The sequence below is a fragment of the Esox lucius genome, chromosome 25 (assembly GCF_011004845.1).
Source record: "Esox lucius isolate fEsoLuc1 chromosome 25, fEsoLuc1.pri, whole genome shotgun sequence".
NCBI lineage: Eukaryota > Metazoa > Chordata > Actinopteri > Esociformes > Esocidae > Esox > Esox lucius.
In genome coordinates, this window is record NC_047593.1 from 8766258 (window position 1) to 8786001 (window position 19744).

The 19744-nt window shown below is 42.2% G+C and overlaps 1 protein-coding gene and 1 pseudogene across 1 annotated transcript; one reads left to right on the forward strand and one right to left on the reverse strand.

The window, feature by feature from the left end:
- Positions 1 to 1041: 1041 nt before the first annotated feature.
- LOC105022870 (choline transporter-like protein 1) lies at positions 1042 to 16773 on the reverse strand. Its single transcript, XM_010891608.5, has 16 exons — positions 16399 to 16773; positions 15894 to 15983; positions 13420 to 13562; positions 12124 to 12260; positions 11930 to 12023; positions 11585 to 11748; positions 11280 to 11369; positions 11026 to 11171; positions 10433 to 10619; positions 9627 to 9795; positions 9270 to 9426; positions 3194 to 3277; positions 2639 to 2776; positions 2250 to 2486; positions 2012 to 2092; positions 1042 to 1889 (listed from the first exon to the last, which is right to left on the reverse strand). The coding sequence occupies exons 1-16, from the start codon at positions 16420 to 16422 to the stop codon at positions 1863 to 1865; spliced, it is 1968 nt and encodes a 655-aa protein (XP_010889910.2). The 5' UTR covers positions 16423 to 16773; the 3' UTR covers positions 1042 to 1862.
- On the forward strand, positions 3284 to 6821 carry LOC105022869 (annotated as a pseudogene).
- Positions 16774 to 19744: the final 2971 nt, after the last annotated feature.

The following is a 19744-nucleotide window of genomic DNA, read 5'->3' on the forward strand; positions in this document are numbered from 1 at the left end:
TATAAATCACACTTCACATTCTTAGCTGTACTAAAATTAAGATCTCGATTATGGCAACCTAGCTGGAATTGAACTGCCTCTTAAGGCATTGTTTGCAAAGATTTGTTTGGCGTTGCGTCGCTGACTGTTGTTCCGCCTGTTTAACTTATAAAGGGCAACTAATAACCTTTGAAGCTCATTATTTACCAATTTATCAACCCAGGCTTGTGAAGAACGTTGTCTTGGTCACACTTGGGTTGGAATGTCTTTCGTGCTACGTGTCACTGCATCTGCAGCTTTGTCTGTGCCCTTCATGTGATTATGGATGCACAATTTTTTTCTGCTGGTAATCAATATATACTCCCTTCTTCAACACTGGCATGGAGAGAGGCTGGCCTGTGTTTCACCTGAAAGAGTCTGGTGAAGGGTGGTGTAGCATTTCAAAATGCTGAACATTTTTGAATTGGCGTAGTGTCGAATCTGGCCCACTGCCCTGTGAAGGGCTGACATCTGTTTAATCATCCAGGTGAACTCTCGAAACCTGCGCACCTAGCTGGAAGAGACAGTGATGACCGAGGTGCTGCTGGATTGCCTTGGGGGGCCCAATGTTTTAACTTTCGGATCCATTTATTCAAAACTATCAACCTGACTTCCTTGCTCATGCTCAGACAACAGAAAGACTCCAAATGCAAAAGCCATACTTAGAAATCCCTTTAGACCTTCTTTTAGCTCACAAAACAAACTAATTAACCGTGCAACAACATACATCTGGCCAAGAAACAACTTGCAAACTGTCCAATTTGTTTTGGTACCACAAAAAGGATGGACATAATACAAAGCAAACCAAAAAAACGTGTCACTGGCTGAATGCTAAGGACTCGCAACATGGTGTCCATGGTGCTATTGGGAGTATAGATGAGAATCAGTATTTATTTTCCTTCAAGCGTTTGAGACTGCCAATTGGTTTCCACTTTTCTACTGCACCAGGCAAGCACCAATGAAGGGCAGATAAACAAAACACTTTTGTCTGACATCCTTGTTAACACAACACAATAACAAGCATTGAATTTCCCTAAATATAGTGTTTTATTCTTGAATATTTACATTGTGTTTTATTATTGGGTATTCATGTGGCAGATTGTCCCATGTAGAACTGACACTCATGCCAACAAAAGTGGAACTTCCTTTAGTTTTTTTAGCTAGTTATCAAAAAGATTACAGGTAATACAATTGTCACAGGCACTCCCTTTATCTATTGATGCAGTATTACAAACTTAATAAAGCAATGAAATCAATATTGCCATTGAATTTAAGGATTGTCAGTTATGATAATGCATGTGCTTAAAAAAAAACTCATGAGTTGTAGGACATGGATTTTAATAAATTAAGCTAATATAAAAACAGCTGTATTAGAGTTAATGGCACTAATTTCATGCGCAGCAGTAACATGATCCTGTTAACAGATGAGGGAGAACACCGTGCACGAATGTGGAACAAAAATAAAGTTACATTTAAAAACATCGATGAAACAAAATGCCTGTTACGCTAATCAGTATTGGTAGATACAGTGACACATTTAAATAATCCCTCAGAATATTTCACTCGCAAGAGCCTTTCATATCCTCTACAATAGCACCAAACTATACTACCAATATTATTGACAAATGTTATTTCGGAACATACCGTAAAAACTCTTACAAAAAGACATTGGGCTTAAGAAAAAAACAAAACTTTCACGTAAAGTTTGAATTAAATTAATAAAACAGGTAATCAAAAATATTGTAGTCCCTGGGACTGGAGTGGTATCACGGTAAACCTTTTCACATGAATTCAATAGAAACATCTGAAATCCCTTTTGGCATCCATCTTCTGGCTTAGTTGGGTCATGCCAAGGTCCCTCCTCCGCGAGTCTACAACAAATGTAGTGTTGAATCTTACAACTGTCTTTGTCAGAGTCACCAATTGAGGTATAAGACTACAGTCCAAATGGAGGAAAATGAATGTAAGCTGTGTCTGAAAGGTGTTAACTCACCATGGGCTTCATCTCCCGCTCATCTCCAACGCCCTCAGGCCGTTTCTGACCTGCCGTTTTCCTGCTGTCCTCTACAAACTCCTAAAGAGAGAGAGAGGGAGAGTGATGTATGTGTTGATGATTGGGCAGGCATCGTTATAGTTAAAAAGCATATTTTTTCCCCCCCTCACACAAACCCTTCGCTGATGACGACAACCACTGATTCTGTTTGAATCCATTTTCTACCTCGGCCTCTTACCATGAGGGCCTTGTCCATGTAGAACTCTCGGCCCGGGCTGCCGTCGTTGTGCTTTGTGTCCACGGCGAAGCAGAGGAAGAGCACGTCCACTACGACCTCGAAGACAGACAGGAAGCAGTGAGCCACCAGCCAGGCGAACAGGCAGACGATCAGCAGGGGCAACACCCACACCGTGTAGTCCCGCTGGTAGTTGAGAGACAGCACGCCGACAAATGCCGTGAAAGAGACGACAAGCACCTGGGGGGGGAGGGCAAGAGCCAGAGGAGACGGCGGGGGGAGAGTTCAGGAGACTAGGTTTAAGGTACTGCTTCCCTGAAAACCAGATTTTTCCAGTTTCTTGCGACAGCCAAGTGTAATAAGGCAGACCTAAAATGGCGCAAAACGCCTACCTTTCCCAGGAAGAGGACAAAGTCCCCCACAGTGTTGATGGTGGCCACTCTGAGGGCATTCTCTACCAGGATGGCGAAGGCGTCGCGCGCCGACGTACAGAAACTGGTGCTGTTGATTGCGGTCGCTGTGTACGCGTTCTTTGGTGAAAACAGAAAAACAGGTAAGATCATTAGCAATGTGACTGTTCCACACTGAAATGACTCTTAAAACATTTAAAAACAGTAGCGTAGAACCCCCTATTTTCATCTTAGCCAACAGCAGTTTTTAAATATATCATCTTGTACCAAGTAATCATTTGTTCAAGTCCCCTCAGTGTTTACTGACTGTTAGTCACAAAATGTTTTGCTAGCATGTCATTAATTAGCATTTCTCAAATGTCAATGGAAACATTTATATTTTCCGCTAGTTGGTTAGCGACGTGGCTAAAAAATATGACCCTGTATTAATCGGCCACCGTCCCCAGTTATCGGTCCCCTTACTATTTTATTCAATTACAACATATTTCCTTTTTATGTGTGTAACAAATTACTGATCAGAAGTGTCAGAAGACTTACTTGATTCAGGTATGTTAGACACTTCTGCAAGCACCACAAACAGCAGATGCAGGCTTTTAGCATACAGCGAGCGCAGGCGTTTTCCTGCAAACAGAAAAGAGTTAAACATTCTGAATGAGTCTCCAACTATTGTCTGGCTTTGCTTGATAAATTGATTATTGGTTTAAGCAAAAGTGAGTACTGTAACAATCAATCTGGGTAATTAATCGTCAAATCTTGCAACGACTCCCACTTATTCATCAGCAGGTGTATTTCATTCTGTTATGTTGTCTGATAATCTTTCATTAGCATGCAATAGGTCTTATTTAACTTATTGGGCTTCCTTTATTTCACCAAAAAACTGTTCATCTTTTGAATTTGAATGGTAAAACAATGTAAATAATGGAGAGTCAACATTTGCTGGGTTAATTTAATACCAGAGCTCAGAATGTGTCGGCAGGAGCATGTCAACGTCACATTCCTGAGGTGAAACTAAAGTGGATGGACCTACAGGACGTGGCACTCCAAATCTCTCTTCGACCGCAACAGATTCACCTGTTCTTTTAAACCACTGCAGAAAATGTCGATACCAGACGGTGGTGAGTAGTGTACATTCTTCTGTTCTCCAGTTCTTAGGCGACCGCATATTTCTTTAACTGGTGAGCTAACTCATTCATAAAGGTTCGTTGTATTAAAGCACCATAGTAAAATAATCCCAGAATGGTGACATTGACATGAAGTGAACCTATGGAGCTGACACTTTTCAGGAAGTCATTTACAGTGGCACCTTCTATGTCTAGATATGGCGGCTCTCCTACAGCCTCCAGTCTGAAGAGCAGTTCCTATGCTCCGTCTGTCTAGATGTGTTGACTGGACCAGTCACTACTACAACTTCTGCATTGCCTGTCTCACTGAGTACTGGGATAATTATGACCTGTGTCAACGTTCCATGTGCATGAACACATTTAGCAAGGCCTGAGCTTCGAGTCAATACATTGTTCCGAGAGCTTGTGGAGAAATTTTAAAGCATGACAGACCGACATAAAGATGAGTCCCTTGCCAAATCTGGAAGTGTGCCCTGTGATGTCTGCACAGGGATAAAGCGCCAGGCTCTGAAGTCTTGTCTTTTGTGTCTGACCTCTTACTGTGAGACTCACTTGGAGCCTCAGAGAGCCCCGGCCTTCCACAGACACAAGCTGATTGACCCTGTGGAGAACCTGGAAGAGAGGATCTGTAAGAAGCACGACAGACTCTTGGAACTGTTCTGCAGAGAGACTGACCATAAGACTCATGAAACTGTCCCTATAGAGGAAGAGTGTGGACTGAGGAAGACTCAGCTGAGGAGAACTGAGGCAGAAGTGCAGCATATAATCCAGGAGCGACGGCAGAAGGTTGAAGAGATCAAACTGTCAGTAGAGCTCACCAAGAGAGAAACAGCGAGAGAGACTGCAGAAAGCATGCAGGTCTTCAATTCTCTTCTGCTCTTCATTGCGAAAAGCCAGGCCAATCTCTGAGGTGATTGAGGAAAGGCAGAAAGTAGCAGAGCGGCAGGCTGAAGGACTCATTGAAGAGCTGGAGCAGGAAATCACTGAACTACAGAGGAGAAGAACTGAACTGGATCAGGTCTCACTCACTGAGAACCAATCTCCAATTTCTCCAGAGCGTCCTAACTCCAGCGTACACCACTCCTGACATTAAGGACCGGTCTGAGATCAGTCTTCACAGTTATCTGTGTGTGGAGACTGTGAGAAAAGCTGCCACTCAACTGAGGGAATCACTGGATAAAGAGATGGAGAAGCTGCCTGAAGTAAAACTAAAGAGGATCAGGCAGTATGCAGTGGATGTGACACTGGACCCTGATACAGTGAATCCCCAACTCATCCTGTCTGAAAATGGAAAACAAGTCAAACACGGACACAGATAATTATCTTCTGGGCAATCTAAGAAGGTTCTGTGATTCTTTCGTTGTCGTTGGAAAGGAAGCGTTCTACTCTGAGATTTTACTATAAGGTAACTGTTAAGAACAAGATTGGGTGGACTTTAGGAGTAGCCAGAGCGTGCATCAACAGGAAGGAGGTTATACTGAGCCCTAAACACGGGGTGTGGACTGCGATCCTAAGGAATGGAAATGAGTACAAAGCCTGTGACTTAACCACTGTCACACTCTCCCTGAGACAGAAGTCCCAGAAGGTGGGAGTGTTTGTGGACTACGAGGGAAGTTTGGTCTCCTTTTATGATGTGGAGGCCAGGTCTCAAATCTACTATTTCACTGGCTGCACCTTTAAAGAAAAACATATCCTTTTAGACCATACAGCAGGGTCCCTATCTTTTGTGCCCATGCCTTCCTCGCAGTGCTGTCACTAAGATGGCTTCAGGTTAGCAAACCCTCAAATTGAGGATGTGCCACGTTCACTGCGTTCGCCAGTATGGAAGCATTTTGGCTTCCCGGTGAAGTATGAGAATGATAAGCGAGTAGTAGACAGGATGAACACTATGTTGGCTATGCAAGACCGTAAAACACTACGAAATATCACATGCTATCACGAAAGCACTTCTCAGAGGTTGTTATACCTGGCCTCTACAGTGAAACCAAAACGTGTTATGGAAAGCTTAAAAGAAGCCGAGTGCATTTCCCCTTACGACAGACGGATGGACTAGCTGTGCCACACAAGGCTACATCACAATCACAGCACACGTCATGCCAGGTTATTGGAAGCTTGCTAGCTTCATTTTACAGACTCGTCCACTATTCGAGTGGTACACGGGAGTCAATATAGGGAAAGTACTAAAGCAAGCTGGAGGAATGGGACTTGAAGAGGGACAGACAATGCGCACACTGTGGACATCGCAGTCAGTGAAAGCGCCCTCGGACCGCATATAAAGTGCGTAGCACACACACCCTATCAATTTTGATACACAGCGAGGACTACAGGTAGCCTGTGTCAGCTGCCTGCTGGGCCGGGTGCCAAGAATGGCCGCCTTCTTTCACCGGAGGTGCACGGCCACGGTTCTGTTAGAGGTGCCGTCTCACAGACTCATAACGGATGTACAAACTAGATGGAACAGCTCATACGATGTGCTGGAGAACAACAAGCAGCTATAAGGGTGACCGTGATGAGCCCCGGGATACGTAGGAGTGACAACAGCCAGCCTCCTTCAAAAGAGACCGCACTGGAGGACCTTTTTGATGAGCCCCGGGATACGTAGGAGTGACAACAGCCAGCCTCCTTCAAAAGAGTCCGCACTGGAGGACCTTTTTGGAAACTCATTAGCTACTGTGGACCTGGACCCAGTGAGACACACAGGCAGAGATTTGGATAAAGGAATCAGCCATCCAATCCACTTGGCAGTAGTCCACTGAATTGGTGGAAGGACAATGAATCTCCTTCCCTTGCTTGCCTCTTTGGCCAGAGCATACCTGTCCATTCCAGCAACCGCAGTTCTCAGCGAACTGATCTTTTCCACTGCAGGAGATATTTTAACATCTCAAAGATCTGTTCTCACACCAAAGAATGTTGACTACTTAATATTTCTTACAAAAAGTGTCCCTGTGAGGGCACACGTACGTTTTGTTGCATCAGGCATCTGTTTTTCCATTTAGATTTTTCTAGGCTTATATTAGAATTTTTCCTAAAGAGAATTTTGCAGTTTTTCATAATTAGCAAAATGTAATTAAAATAAAAAGTAATAAAAAAATATATTTTCTGATTTCTTTTTTTATCGAATAAAAAAATATCAAATCATGAACCTTGCATTGAATGTAGTATCGAATCGTGAGAAAAACATTGTCCCACCCCTACTAATCCTGCATGTTTTTATGTTGCCCAGAATAAAATGTGGCGCACATTGGGACATTTCTGTATTACCAAACAATGTCTTATGTAGATGAAACTCCATGTCTGTGCCATTGCATAGATACTCACTTCAACTGTTCATTCAATGTTAGAGGAATATTGAAATCAAATCCAAACCCTCGGACATCTGTGAATGGCAGGTAGCCTTGCGGTTAGGACATTTGACCGGCAACCAAAAATTGACACTTGAGCCGGCTAAGTAAAAACTAAATCTATCCACAGACAGTTAACCCAAATTTTTGCTTTAAGGTATTCTGAATAAATGTTTGCTAAATTACTTATGTACAATGTGCCTACTCCTGTGTGTAAATCACGTAAAACTAAGTCACATGACTTTAGCTATTCATTCCCACCTTGTTCCCCACCTTTAATTCTCACGCTAGGTTAATCTAATAACAAGGCGCACCCTTATTTTTTGAGCTGGTTGTGATGCGTATTCCAGGTTGCATTGTCAATAAAGTACAAACCCGATTCCAAAAATGTTGGGACACTGTACAAATTGTGAGTAAAAAAAGGAATGGAATAATTTACAAATCTCATAAACTTAGATTTAATTCACAATAGGATAACATATCGAATGTTGAAAGTGAGACATTTTGTAATGTCATGCCAAATATTGGCTCATTTTGGATTTCATGAGAGCTACACATTCCAAAAAAGTTGGGACAGGTAGCAATAAGGGGCCGGAAAAGTTAAATGTACAGATAAGGAACAGCTGGAGGACCAATTTGCAACTTATTATGTCAATTGGCAACATGATTGGATATAAAAAGAGCCTCTCAGAGTGGCAGTGTCTCTCAGAAGTCAAGATGGGCAGAGGATCACCAATTCCCCCAATGCTGCTGAGAAAAATAGTGGAGCAATATCAGAAAGGAGTTTCTCAAAGGAAAAATTGCAAAGAGTTTGAAGTTATCATCATCTACAGTGCATAATATCATCCAAAGATTCAGAGAATCAATGCCGGAAAGCCTGTGATCCACGGGCCCTCAGACGGCACTGCATCACATACAGGAATGATACTGTAATGGAAATCACAACATGGGCTCAGGAATACTTCCAGAAAACATTGTCGGTGAACACAATCCACCGTGCCATTCGCCGTTGCCGGTAAAAAAAGAAGCCGTATCTAAACAGGATCCAGAAGCGCAGGCGTTTTCTCTGGGCCAAGGGTCATTTAAAATGGACAGTGGCAAAGTGGAAAAGTGTTCTGTGGTCAGACGAATCAAAATTTGAAGTTCATTTTGGAAAACTGGGACGCCATGTCATCCGGACTAAAGAGGACAAGGACAACCCAAGTTGTTATCAGCGCTCAGTTCAGAAGCCTGCATCTCTGATGGTATGGGGTTGCATGAGTGCGTGTGGCATGGGCAGCCTACACATCTGGAAAGGCACCATCAATGCTGACAGTTATATCCAAGTTCTAGAACAACATATACTCCCATCCAGACGTCGTCTCTTTCAGGGAAGACCTTGCATTTTCCAACATGACAATGCCAGACCACATACTGCATCAATTAAAATGTCATGGCTGCATAGAAGGAGGATCTGGGTATTGAAATGGCCAGCCTGCAGTCCAGATCTTAAACCCATAGAAAACATTTGGCGCATCATAAAGAGGAAGGTGCAACAAAGAAGAACTAAGACAGTTGAGCAACTAGAAGCCTGTATTAGACAAGATTGGGACAACATTCCTATTCATAAACTTGATCAACTTGTCTCCTCAGTCCCCAGACGTTTGCAGTCTGTTATAAAAAGAAGAGGGGATGCCACACAGTGGTAAACATGACCTTGTCCCAACTTTTTTGAGATGTGTTGATGCCATGAAATTTAAAATCAACTTATTTTTCCCTTAAAGTGATACATTTTCTCAGTTTAAACATTTGATATGTCATCTATTTTGTATTCTGAATAAAATATTGAAATTTAAAACTTCCACATCATTGCATTCTGTTTTTATTCACAATTGTACAGTGTCCCAACTTTTTTGGAATCGGATTTGTAGAGTACAACCCGGAAGTTTCTTTGAGATTGCGTTAGATCAGAGAGTTTGTAAGACCAAGTATCGAGTCTGTAACATCATGAACAATGGACAATCAAATACTGCTATAAATAATTGAATTACTCTCTCCCTTGACAACCGGGTACGCTAATCGTTATCTCAACCGCTGTACGAAACGGCTGCTTTCTAACATTGTGAACACACGTGAATGAGCTTAATATACACATCTCCATAGAGGACGTACTTTTCCCTTGAGCTGGTTGTGGATGTAGGTGAGGACGAGGCGAGGGATCTCCACCAGGGTGATGATGAAGGAGCCCTTGGCCACGGTGCCCAGGTGGTAGCGGGCCAGTCGCACCATGGACGAAATGATGGGAGTCAGGGGCAGCTGGGATTTATTCCTGTCATCCACCGCAAGACACAGGAAGCAAAGTTAGAAATAGTCCCACCAAAACACACCTGGGTTGAAATACACCCCCCCCCCCGCCCCATTCCAATAATTTGAGAAAGGAAGAACTGCGAGATGGGGGGAGGGGGTCTTAGTTCAAACCAATGCTTTACATCATACACATTTCCTCATCATTTAAATATGTTTCCTGACCTGGTGAAGTAGTAGGTGACCACAGCTCCGGATATGGTCATCTGCTGGCAGGCTAGGATGAACTGGCTGATCCATATGAGCCCCACGGCATGGTACCACACCATGTACTGGAGAGGACCGGATATACGATACTCCACCAGACCCGTCACCTCGTTCTGCACCGGGCTGCCTGTCGGGGTCACACAGTTGTTGTCTGAGGTTAATAGACAACTGATACTGATACAGCTGCAGTACTTCAAGGTGGTGCCTTTTGCAAATGAAAACACTGCTTCTCTGCTTGGCGTTTCAGCTTTCGTTTAACCTCTGTTGAAATCTCATCTGGATTTGGACCACAACACAATAGCGGCCATGCACGGTCCTTGTGCAGTCTGGCAGGGAAATATAGTGGGCAGGAAAATTCGACAGAAACGTGACATTTTTGCAAATCGGAGGTCGCTCTGTTGTTGTTGATGGGCGTGGGTTTTTCTTTGACCTTGTGCCCAAGGCATCACCCACGGCACCAGACTGACCCACGAATGCAAATACAAGTAGGCGTCGAATCATGCCACCAGTCATGAGCTTACTGATCCAAAATGCCCAGTTTTAAATGAAACATCACTAGCTTGATGAAATGAACTGAGCAGTTCATTCACAGTATCATTTTCATAGCGATGCAGGGCCACTTTCTGTTTCAGACCTAAAAATAAAACATTGAAAATGCTTGCCATCACAACGTTTCCCCCCAACAAATGGTCCACTTGTTGAATATTTCAAAACTGGAAAATAAACATCAATGAAATGCGTATCCCGTTCCGTCGTTTCCTGACCTGCGGTTCCGAGGAAGAGGAAGACGGCGAGCCAGGACACCCAGAAGAGCATGAGGGAGAGGAAGGTCCAGAAAGGCTGGAGGGTGAGCAGGGGAAGGTGGATGAAGACCTTGCCCGCCACGTGGAACAGCGCGATGGTCAGCGCCACCCGCTTCCGCATGAAGAACATCAGCAACAGCAGGACCACCTGAACACATGGCAAGTACACAGGTTCACGGTAAGTACATTTATTCACATTTTGGTACATTTGTCAGACGCCGTCGACGCCTAGCGTCTGGTACTAGACATCAAATGATGAGTATTTAGAAATGCTTGTTTGAGAAAATAACTTCTGTCTGAATAACTGTACACCTTTTACATTTGCAGAACATTGCAATGTCTTATTAGCAAGTTTCTTGGTGAGGTCATACAGGTTTCCAGATTCATACTCCCTGGCAATATTACCCTTTTCTTGTCACCGGGACAAATCTAGTCTTGAACGGCAAATACCTAAAAACCCAGTGCAGTAAAAACCTCCAATGAATGGACACAAACAACGCTCCGTACTGATTATAGAACAGAGAGGTCACCGTGGGGCCACAACGTGTGCATACCGTGAAGATGGTCGCCCCGATGGCATACACCAGCAGAGCCTGGACGTTTCCGGTCGCCACTTGCTGTTGGGGTGTTAAGGTACTGGTCAGGTCGCTCAGGTTCATCCTGTGGTCCGCGTAGAGCCACCAGAGAACCCCCGTCCCACCTGGAACAAAGGGACCAAACCTACTGGATTCGGGCTTCTAACATGAGTTAGGGTAATATGGCGTGGCAGGCTAACGCTGCGGTCGCTAGGTGACGTCCGTGGGCTTACCTATAGAGACCAGGACCACGAGGACGGTGATGATCCACACCAGAACGACGGAAATGTAGCGGATCGCTACCATCAGAATCATGGAGAGGACTACAGACAGAGAAGACAGACGATGGGTGTTGTGTTCACCAAAAAGTATTGGAACAGCCCTAGGACACAATCCCCCCCCCCCCAGTCCAAACGACAGCAGCTGAGGCAACAACACCTCCCCCTCCAACCTTTTTTGGCAATGTTTTTATTTAAGTCAAACGTGAGAGAACGCCAAGCAATGCGACGTAGGGGTTATGTAAGAGTGCGTCCAGTACCCAAGGCCAGGACACACAGGCCCATGATGATCTCCTTGCTGGCCATCACACCGGCGACCACGCTCTGCAGCGTGCTGTTGTCGGCGACAAAGGCGGCGGTGGAAAAGTGGGTGAAGCACGAGATGTCCGTCGGGGTACAGCGGTTGAAGATGGGGAGGGACTTACTGCAGGAACCGGAGAGGGAGGGAGGGGGGGGGCATCACTAACGGTGTAACTAGTAGACGGGAAGACATTTACTCCGGCACAATCTGTCAGGAAAACTGTCTGACATGACAGGTAAAGACAGTACTTAATGCCTGTTGTTGATTAACAAGAAATGGATGACTGAAGTGAAGCGTTTGGTACCTGGCTGGCACAGGGAGTTTGGGGCACTTTGTGGTCAGCTCAGGGTGACTCTTATACTTGGACAGAGGAATGTCATAGGAGCAGAGTGCAGACCCTATGCAATAAACACAAATATGGGAAGTTCATTCATTGGAATTCATATTTTCCCTTAAAGCTCATGTAAATGGCCCATGCATACCGTGCGGCGGACTCACCGTTTTGCAGAGCAAACCTTCTGACGTCGTCGTAAGTCTTGAGCTCAATGTCTGGACATTGGGACACACACAGGGCCATGGACCTGATCTTCCTGTTCAAAATGTCAATGTTGCAGGGGTCCAGGAAGAAGACATACCTGGAAAATGTAAACTGCTAAGGGGCTTTCAAAATATTTTTGCCCAGGACAATGACATCTATTGGGTTCATAAACAGTTTAAGACCATCTTGTAATGTCTTTAGAGTGAATACCATTGAGGTCATTTAAGCAGTTGATAGTCTGATAGTGCCTACAGATTTCATCAACCTGACAATAGACAGACATTTGGTGTGAATGAGCTATAAATAAAAAAACTGAGACCAGACTAGTGTGGAACTTGGTCAGTAGTAAGCTGCTTGACGGCACTAAACATCTAGCTCAATATTTTAATAATTGAATGTTGCTATTGATGCATTGTTCCAGCTTGCAGTACAAAGACACGGCACATTTTCCTACAGTTATTTTCATAGTAGACTTGTTGACATAGTTTGAGTAAAACGTGATGCGGGACACAGCCGAGGGAACAGTTATGTCTCTGTAGCCATAACGCCTCTACTGCCCTTCAGTGAAATCGTAAATGGGCAGCCAGCCCGGCTTAAGAAGCAAAGCCCATTGTCTCGTTGAAAAACTGTTTCTCGATACTGTGAGAACTGAAAGTTACTAGACGAACACAACAAATGTTAAATGTCTGTATCATTAGTAGAGTTTGGACACATTCCTGCTCATTCAAGAGTATTTCTTTAGTTTTCCACATTGTAGAATAATAAAGACATCAAAACTATGTAATAACACTTATGAAATCACAAAGCAACAAAATGTTTAACAGATCAAAATACATGTGATATTATAAATTCTTCAAAGTAGCCACCCTTCGCATTCTCTCAACCAGCTTCATGAGGTAGTCACCTGGAATGCATTTCATTTACAGAGATTCACATTACAGTCTCAGCACTGTCTTGCCAGCTTATCGTCATTAACACACAGATCCCCCAAGTTAAAGCATCAGCTAAACAAATTAGCATATGCGCTTAAACAGGCCTTACATCAGATCCGCAAGAGAATATTAGCGGCCGACTGGATTACGAAATAAATCAATCCTTGTATGCGCACAAAATTTGGAGAGAGCTAAACTGATTTACTTTGAACAGAGAGCAGTCAAAACCAGTCAGGGGGGCCACATTCAACCAAAACGATATTACTTTGTTATAAAATTGTAGGCTAAGAACTGGTAAACCAAACCTTTTTTTACGTGACTTACTTGTTTTTAGTCTGGTCCCGTCCACTGAGTTCGACCCCCTCGATCTTGTTGTTATTCTTTCCGCAAGTATTACCGTAGCTATCGTAGCCAGAAATCAGCCTGGAGCCAGCTCCCGTGGCGACAGAGAAACAGGCGATAAAGGCCTACAAGAAAACAGCTTCCATTAATAACATTAACATCACCACCACCATAATGCAAAATACAACATCAGAAGGCCCCAGTTTTTCGAAAAAGTTGAATCCGTATCAGAATAATCCAGATTCCGGATAAATCATTGCAATGAACCAGGAAAAGATTAATCTCTCCGTTTTAACAGAAGCAAACCCAATGAAGGGAAGGAACAGTTTTCAAACAGATTTTCCATGTTCTACAGTGGTCCATCAATCTGTGCCGCTGCCTCCGATACACTGCTTCAGCAAGAGTTAAAATTAGTTTTTTGCTTTAAGCTTGCAAAAAGACAGGGGACAGCTCTCCTTTGCTGAGTACAATGGTGTCTATCAGTAATGAGATCGAAGTAGATAAATAATGAGACAAAGATAAATTATGTGAGAACTTTTTCCACCTTTAATGTGACCTATAACGAACAATTCAATTGAAAAACAAACTGAAATCTTTGAGGGGGAAAAATAAAAAATAAATCACAATAACCTGGTTGCATAAGTGTGCACACCCTTAAACTAATACTTTGTTGAAGCACCTTTTGATTTCGTTACAGCACTCAGTCTTTTTGGGTAGGAGTCTATTAGCATGGCACATCTTGACGTGGCAATATTTGCCCACTCTTCTTTGCAAAAGCGCTCCAAATCTGTCAGACTGCGAGGACATCTCCTCAGATCAACCCGCAGATGTTCAATTGGATTTAGGTCTGGGCTCTGGCTGGGCCATGCCAAAACATTCTTCTTCTTCTGGTGAAGCCATGCTTTTGTGGATTTGGGTGTGTGCTTTGGGTTGTTGTCATGCTGAAAGGTGAACTTCCTCTACATCTTTCTAACGGACGCCTGAAGGTTTAGTGCCAAAATTGCCTGGTATTTGGAACTGTTCATAATTCCCTCCACCCTGACTAAGGCCCTGGTTCCAGCTGAAGAAAAACAGCCCCAAAGCATGATGCTGCCACCACCATGCTTCACTGTGGGTATGGTGTCCTTTGGGTGATGTGTAGTGTTGTTTTTGCACCAAATATACCTTTTGGAATTAAGTTTCCACCTTGGTTTCATCAGACCATAACACATTTTCCCACATGCTTTTGAGGACTTGTTTTTGCAAACTTCAGACGGGCTTGAATGTTTTTCCTTTGTAAGAAAAGGCTTCCATCTTGCCAACTTACCCAATAGCCCATTCATATGAAGACTACTGGAGATTGTTGTCACATGTTGCACACAGCCAGTACTTGCCAGAAATTCCTGAAGTTCCTTTAATGTTGCTATAGGCCTATTGGAAGCCTCCCTGGCCAGTTTTCTTCTCATCTTTTCATCAATTTTGGAGGGACGTCCAGTTCTTGGTAATGTCATTTTCTCCACTTGATGATGACTGTCTTCACTGTGTTCCATGGTATATCTAATGCTTTGGACATTGTTGAAAGATATGAGAAGGGTACAAAACAATGAGATCTTTCTGATGCTTTGGAAGCTCTCTGCGGACCATGGCATTTGCTCTGAGATGCAACTAAGAAAATGTCAGGAAAATCCTACTAGAACACCTGAACTTTGTGATTAATCAGAGTCACTTTAAATGATGGCAGGTGTGTAAAGACTTCTATTTAACTTGAGTTTGAATGTGATTGGTTAATTCTGAACACAGCCACATCCCCAAGTTATAAGAGGGTGTGCACACTTATGCAACCAGGTTATTGTAAGGTTTTTCATTTTTCCCCCTCGAAGATTTCAATTTGTTTTTCAAATGAATTGTTTACATTATAGGTCACATTAAAAGTGTAAAAAGTTCGGACATGATTTCTTTGTCTCATTCTTTTACATCACATTTTTACAGGGGTGTGTAGACTTTTTATATTCACTGTAGATAGCTGGGATTATTAGAACAAATTGCTGAATTAAATCAAATTGACTCTCTGCTGAATGACACGGCACCAATGTGTTGCCCAAGCATGGTACAACAGTGTCCCCCATATGATTTTGAATTGTACCCAAACAATGTAACACAGTGACTTTCCATAGATGACCAGCATGTGTTTTAATTCATCATCATGTCACTGTAATACTCATGGATGTAGCACAAAATTCTGGGCCCTGTACATAGGCGGTCTCCAAGGGGCCCCTCCCCACTTTATTCAAGATTCAAACATTTTTGAGGGCCCCTCTACACATTAGGGCCCTATATACTTAGTACCCCTTTTCCCCCCAGTCCAACGCCCCTGGTAATACTTAAAAGTAATAACTGCACGTGACAACACTTTATTGGCGTCACATCAATTGAATAACCGTGGTCAAAGTAGCTTCATCTATCAGTAAGAAACTCACCATTCCGAAACAGAACAATGTGAATATTATGAGCCATGGAATATCCGTGCAGCTTCGTTCCTCCAATGGTTTCCACTCACGCTGTTTTTGCTAAAACAAAATAAGACATTCGTCATAGTGAACACCAGGTACACGCACGAACTGTGTACACCTGGCGGGGTCTTACTCAAATACTTTAGCTAGTTAGCTTTACCTTTGTAAACTCACTGTTACATCCAACACACAGCAAAATACTTTACTAAGTAGCGTAAATTGCACCAACATTATTTGTAATTCAATTACAATGTTCTTTTAAACACGATTGAAGAAGTTGGTTAAAAAGTAAACAGCCACAACCAGCCATGACTGCATGAGCCAACGCCTCGAATGATCGGTCGCAGCCGACAATAATCAGTTGTGTTTCTTTAGTAGGAAAATGTACGGGTTTATCACAAACATACGTTTTGCTAAATTAATTCGTCTTGGTAAATTGCGTTTTGGCCTAAATAGCCCAGACCTCACTTACCTCTGTACTGCCACCGCATCCCATTGTTGACAGTCGATTAGTAACTAAAACTTAGAAAACACCAAATCCTTGATGTTTAAAGACCCAGCCTTACTTTGAGTATTTTAAGTGCGCTTGCAACAAAACAAAAAAAAGATTAGCTAGCTAGTTGTTTGGCAAACTTATAACTGCATCCATAAGTCCATAAAATACTCCGAGGATTTGTATGAATTTTCCAGTTTTCCGAAAAACAGGTAAAGCAGGAAGAGATCAAGCGTCCCGTTTGGCTGAGGCGGAAGTATGACTGCAAAGTCTGTTTTGATATTCCATCTGTCTCTCCGACACGTTTTAACCACAAAAACTGTTAAACTATCATTATTTTAGTTTTTACTTTTTACCCAGTAATTGCTGACCTTATAACTAACATTACATAATATGAAAGAAAAGGCATGTTTAAATAAAAATGTTATTTTGAGATTAATGCAATTTTAACTGTTTGGGTGTTGGTAGGCACAGTAGACGTTTGTCATCCAAGAAACAAAAGTGCTTTTGTGTACAGAAGGCACATCTTTGCAAATTTTGGCACATGAACAGTTTAGGCTGTAGGGGGAAACACTATAGCTTTTATTAGAGACAATGACATATCCCCATTCCACCCACAGCAGTTTATAATGAGCAATCATTATATTTTACCAGGTATGTACATTTTCATATTTCAGCATTGAGGGCAATTTGAAAGACATATTCCACCTTGCCCGCTAAGTGATTAGAACAAGCAACCATTTTTACTGGTCCAACAAAATTCAAAGGGTATTTTTGTAATGCTCGACAGTCATAAACAGTCTCTCAGATGGCTCTAATGTCAGCTGACAGTGGGATGATATCTTGATTTTGAATCACAACACTCCAATCCGTGATGATCTACATATAATTTAATAAGGAACAAACTGTCACTCAATCCATTAATGTAATTGCATTTCTGATAGATGAAGAAAAACTCTACAAATGTATGTACTGCGTAATAGCTCCCCCTAGTGTTAAATTGGCAAAGAACCTTACAGCGGAATAGAATAGCCTACATTTGAGAATTCGTTTCCAAGACCCCAGTTTGCCCTGCTCCTAGAATACAAGGAAACCGGGGATAATCCATGAAAGTATAGTGGTGAGAGAAGTCATTTTTTTCATAAGATCTAGCTCAACGCTGTTGTTTGCTAAACAGCAGACCGTATGTTGGGAAGAAAAAACCTTACAGTATCAACTCTCATCCACCAATTCACATAAACATGTCCTGAAATCCAACTCATAGTCATTCTAGCTTTGGATGACGACAGAAAATCGTCAGCCCCCCCTCAGCTTCACTCTAACCACATTGATTCCTCCGGTCGTCATTACAATTTTATTTTATAAAAACACTTAACTTCAAACTTGTTCACCACCTGTTTTTCAGCATCAGCTTGGGTGCCCACTTGGTAATATCCCCGGTGTTGTCACGGAAAGCAGTAGCGCAACTTGGACCGCCAATGTCGATTCAGCAAAATGTGTCACATTTTCAGTGGTCTTTTCACCTGTCTTTCTCCAAACCTTTACTGGGTCTTCACCCAAACAATGTATTCCAGTAGTTTCTGTTGTCAAGCTGAGAGCTACCTTTGTGCCCTCACCCTGCAGCGATTTCTGTTTAATTAGTAACGAAAAAAAACATTTTGTTAAAGGGGAAATATTTGTAATGTTTGTATTGTAATACAATGCATTGTCCATACTATATCTGCAGTAATAGTAGAACGAGTGTTTAATGATATTTCTTTACCAGAAAAACTTAACATACAAAAGTGCATCCCAAAATGTTGTGGTCAACATCAGTTGAATGGAACACTGCTGGCAAATGGAAAAGCGGCACAGTAGCTTCATCGGGATCGTTTTTACTCAAACGAGCAGTTGCCCATGGCAGAAAGCCAAATCGCTTGGCCATTTCTTGGTTGCTAAAATTCTACACGGTTTACTTAATTTATGTTCAGCTGAGAAAACAATAGTGTGTGACTGTGGAGGTCATCTTTGTGCAATCTAAATAACTTTATTTATTTATCGCTAAATATTGCTTTTACAACCTATGTGAACTGGTAGACCATAAGCTGGAAGTAAAGACATAATTGAGGGCTCTTTTGCTGTAATTTAGCTAACGTCCATTAGGTGGTAGCAGAATCGGAATATGCCATTAATGGAAACATTTTACTAAATAAATGATGTGTGTAAGTATAGTATGAATATATTAAATCTATGTATTCCTTGTATTCATAGGGTAGTTTAATATAATAGCCATTCTTTCATTAAAATAAATAATACTTTACATTTTCAGTTGCTACATGTACACATCTACCTCGGGAACCTCATTGCTGCTATCCCTGCATTTCAGTTGCACATGAACATTCAATTTGCCTTCATTGGCCATTTAGAATTGCCATTTGTACTTGCTTTTGCCTTCATTGCATATCTATACATCCCACTTGTACATACATTATAATTAATACTTGTAAATTGTCTGCCCTCTTCTATTTGCAGGTCTGGTTATATGCTAACTGCATTTTGTTGTACTGTACTTGAACTTGTTCATTCACAAAGTTTAATCTATTCTAAATGATGGTGGTATTGAATGCTTTTTCTGTATTACTTGATTGTTATTATTATTAACAGAAGTTGCTTCTTGTTTCTAAATATTGTTTGTTTTCTGCTTTTTATTTTTTACTTGGCCAATAGTAATAAAGAGATGTTGCGACTTAAGCAATCCCTTTTTCAACAGCTCATGCAAAATGACAAATGAATAAATATGCACACATAGACAGACCGTCTCACATGCTATGCCCTTGGGTGTTCTTTCATTACTGGTTTGCAGATTTTAAACATTGCGTCTAGTGGTGCTACAGCAGGTGTCATATTTATAGGGATATATGCTTGTGAAAAGGAGGGGTAGGGTGGGTTTATCCACAACGCCTGCTGTCGTTTTAATCCACCCATGTTTGTGTGCCCAAAAAAAGTGACACACACCGTCACACACATACATTATTAGTATGTCACTGTGTCAAACGGTTTAACATCACTTCTGACTGAAGGTCTAATTGTCACGCAGTAGGAATGGGCAGACAGCCACCACTTACCCAATAAGTCATTCACTTTATTTGAAAGATGGGATTAAAAATACATACATGTTACATTGGCATTGATTTACTCTTTCTTCAGAGTGATGATCTCGACTGATTAATGAGTAGTCTGTTATGGTCATCGATCGCCAATAGAAATTCACAATTAGCACCTACGTCAAGATTGTCAGACAAACTATCCTACAGTGAGAAAGGAGGCGGGATCTATTTTTTTTTGC